This window comes from Metarhizium robertsii, assembly GCF_000187425.2.
Source record: "Metarhizium robertsii ARSEF 23 chromosome Unknown MAA_Scf_5, whole genome shotgun sequence".
NCBI lineage: Eukaryota > Fungi > Ascomycota > Sordariomycetes > Hypocreales > Clavicipitaceae > Metarhizium > Metarhizium robertsii.
Window position 1 is genome coordinate 1,026,549 of NW_011942193.1, and position 3,789 is coordinate 1,030,337.

The 3,789-nt window shown below is 50.8% G+C and overlaps 1 protein-coding gene across 1 annotated transcript; it reads left to right on the plus strand.

Annotated features, from left to right (window-relative positions):
* Positions 1 to 526: 526 nt before the first annotated feature.
* On the plus strand, positions 527 to 1,835 carry MAA_04342 (zinc finger domain-containing protein; the record flags this gene model as incomplete). The annotated part of the gene is made up of 4 exons (XM_007822340.1): positions 527 to 806; positions 904 to 1,111; positions 1,186 to 1,637; positions 1,708 to 1,835. The coding sequence occupies 4 exons, from the start codon at positions 527 to 529 to the stop codon at positions 1,833 to 1,835; spliced, it is 1,068 nt and encodes a 355-aa protein (XP_007820531.1).
* Between the last annotated feature and the right edge of the window lie 1,954 nt (positions 1,836 to 3,789).

Sequence of the window (3,789 nt, forward strand, 5' to 3'; positions counted from 1 at the left end):
GGCTGCTACCCTACCTCATCGTCCCAACCCTGTCGCCTCGGCCATTTGGAAAGGGACATCGTGCTGCTGATCACTTAGACCAGAGTTGTCGCACACCCTGCTTCTGCTAAGCACACGAAGAAGTCTACTGGTTCTCCCACAGGCCAGTTGCTCTGAGGCCTGAACTGACGCACGTCAACTTAAGAGCCGTGGGCACTTAAGACTTCGCTGATCCCACCTTGGCTTCCGACAAACACGCTCCATCTCCAGGCGGGATCTTCTTGTCTCTGATCTGTGTTACAGACTTGGCTTTCTTTCTAGTCAGAATCCCGCATTTGATCAACAAACCTTCTTTCTGCCTACAGTCACCACTGGTTGTTCGCAAGTGCTTCTTTCCTTTGAGCGTTGGGTCTTGCGCCGCCGTCCATATATATACACCGTCACAATCTCTGAGAAGCTATAACCCTTCATTTCTTCTTCTTCACAGCATCGACACCAAGATCAATACCATAGCATCATTGGCAATCGTATTAGCCTTGGTATCAACATGACCATGACCCTAGACGCCTCTCAACAGCAGCGCTTTGCGCCTCCGTTGAACTTCGACTACCCTCACCATGGGCCACCACCGACATTTTCGAATCCGTGGTCATCATCAACATCTCCACAATCAGCACCTGCCCCTGGAAATCCTTTGTTTGTTGGCAGCCAACATCAACCCGGAATGAACATGATGCCCGGCAAGGGGCCCGCAGGGAGAGCCAGCACCAGCAGTGCATCATCAATGGCATCATATGCATCATTACCCGTCGCCACCACGGGTGCAGGTATGGCTACCACTTATACATGTTTGTGTATATATAGATATACATGCATACTTGGAGAATTAGTTTCATCGTTTGGGATTTCTAACACAATGTCCAGACCTATTGACTTTGAACCGTATGCAGACTACATCTGCTGCCTATGGTGATACCACCTATGCCACTTCTGCTTCTCCGGTTAATGGCCACTTTGTGCCGGGATCTACTGCTCCTTATGATGCTATTGGTTATGCGCCGGCCCCTATACGACAGTCTGCTTTTAGTATCAACCATGAGGCAGACTCAGCGAGACGAGGATTTCCTCAGCCGTTAGTTTTTGCCTAGCCTCACTATCCGCGAGGGGCTTTTGACTCAACATGCAATGTACTAATCTTGCTATTAGGATGCCTTCTCAAGCCGATGAGCGAAGGAGTTTTGCTGATGCTCTGGACGCCAGCCATGGCATGCTTGCCATGAGCCAAGATACTCCCCGTAATATCTACGGTGCGCGAAATGACCGCACTTCTGTGGACTCTTACGGGTTCCCTTCTACGCATTCTACAAGCTCCTCAATTTCCTCCAGTGGCAACTTCAGCTCATACTATGGTGACTCGGTATCAGACTACTCTTCAGCTGCTGGCTCCGATATTGAATCCGCCAACTCGCGGACATTGCCTCGTCCCCAAGGCCTCATTGGCTCGCAAATCCCTCCTGCGCCTCAATCCATGATGGGCCAGTTCAGCTCAAAAGTTTCTTCAAGCACGCAGAAGAAGCACAAGTGCAAGGTTTGCGACAAGAGGTTCACTCGACCGAGCTCACTGCAGACACATATGTACAGTCATACCGGCGAGAAGCGTATGTCCCCCTTTCTTGATCTCTTAGTCAAGTTAGAAAATGTCATCGTAATGCTAACCTTGAAAATCAGCTTTCGCTTGCGAGGTTGAAGGGTGTGGGCGACATTTTTCAGTCGTTTCCAATCTACGACGACATCGAAAAGTCCATCGGGGCGACGCTCGCTCGGAAGCTGGGTCTGAAGACCATCAATCGGACTAGATTTGGCTATTCCGCACCATCAGTGTCGGTTTTCCAGCACCACGACGAACCGGGGCATAGAGGCTCTGTAAGGCTTGGCTTGCGACGACAATCGAACATTAACGAATATTCCCGTCATGTTTCATACCTTACCGGAGATACACAACTACGATGATGAGAAAATAGAGCAGGCGGTCAAAATTTAATGGGTTTCTTTGGTTCCCAATGTCTAGGCGGGCAGAATTTGGACAGGGATGCGACCATGTACATGATAATACGGTTGCTTCGAATTCCTTGATTTCAAGCGGGGGTTGGTGCATTTGCGTCTGTGTCAGGACTTCAGCCTCTTCTGCTGAAGGGGCGGTCTGCGACATCCTTTCGCTGTACATGATATATTTTTTTTGCGACAATGTGGCATTGGGTACGTGAAGGGTTTACCAGAGCAGTCAGATCAGGGATTTGACTTGCTTTCTATGAGGTGGGATCTGCACATGGCGTTTTCGGGGGTTTGGATATATATCCTTCTTTTCCTTTTTTGTTTTGCTTCCCCAAGTTGCTCCATGGAGCTAGATTGTCACGGGAAAAAGGCCTTGGATTGCTACGTCTTTTGTTCATTTGGCAGCGTTCATGTTGCGCGCAAGATATCTTTTCCGAATGCCGAAGGCGGGCAAAGGACGAGGAGCCCCGGCATCATTTCGGATGGGGGGCATCAAGAACGATCGACGAAACACGGGACGAATGGGAACGGGATTTTGGAAAGGAAGCTGATGAAAGGCCACCTCAATGCATGGTGGACCTCTGTTGGTCAAGCTGACACTGGTCAGACAACCAATTGTACGAATAGTTTCTATGTGAACAATGATATATACCCGATTCGCAAATACACACGAGGTTGAGAGAATTCGATATTTTCATGAGTTAGTGCCACACAAAGTATCACGCATGCGTACTGCCCACTTCACTGTAACGGCTCGTAGGCGGTCAAGGATCCGACGCTTGTTCCTCGTCAGGCCTTGAGAGTTTATGGCCTTCCAAATCTGCAATGTCCAAACTGATGCATTGCCACTCCCCCATCCGCACTGCACTGACGGCTCGGGCCCATACCGAAGGCCTGAATGGATAGCAGCAGCCGTAGCCCCGGGTTGTAGGGCAAGGCCAAGGCCACACACAACTGCCAGGTCACGAGCCAGGTGCAATGGTGGCGAAACCGCGTGTTTCTATTTATTCCTCCTCCCTGCGACACTGCTGCATTGCACCGCCCTCTCCACAGTTTTCAAACGAGTGTTACTCAATATAGAAGGCCAACCGGCATTTTTGAAGAAGGATACAAGCGACCTTCCTGATTTCTCAAGTTTGCCATGGGAGATTTGCTAGTCTGTAACTCGGTGAGAATGGAATGACGTTGCCGAGTGAAACGGCTATCGTGCATTGCCTGGTGGGCCTGTGTTACCACCGAGGTTGGCTCCCTTTTAATTTATTTTACTTCTCGCTGCGGCGAATAGGCACGACATGTTGAGGATTGGATTGATATGGGCCGATGGGCCAAGGCTCATCACGGTGGCTTATACCGAATGAATGGGCTCTTGGCATGCATTCTCGCACAAAGAGATGCAAAATTGAAATTGCCCGGCACTAGGAATTGAATTGCAACGGGGGCATTCGGCGAGCTGTCCCGAGACGATGCTCCGTAGTCCGTCTGTCCGTCGTTCCCTGGGCCAGTATCAGGCAAAGCAGAGCTTGTCCAGAGGCAGGCGACTGACTTGACTTGACTTGACTTGGACTTCAGGGGGGGGGTGGGTGGCCGCCGCCCGCTCCAGCGCCTCTTCCGCGATATTACCTAGGGGGCTTGCTGAGTCCCCTTTTTCTGCGATGTGGTGGCGGCGGGTGAGCCACACGGCGCTGTCCATCCATACATGGAGAAGACGAAGAGTGGTGATCGCGGGAGGGTGAAGGAAGAAGCAAAAAACATGGGACG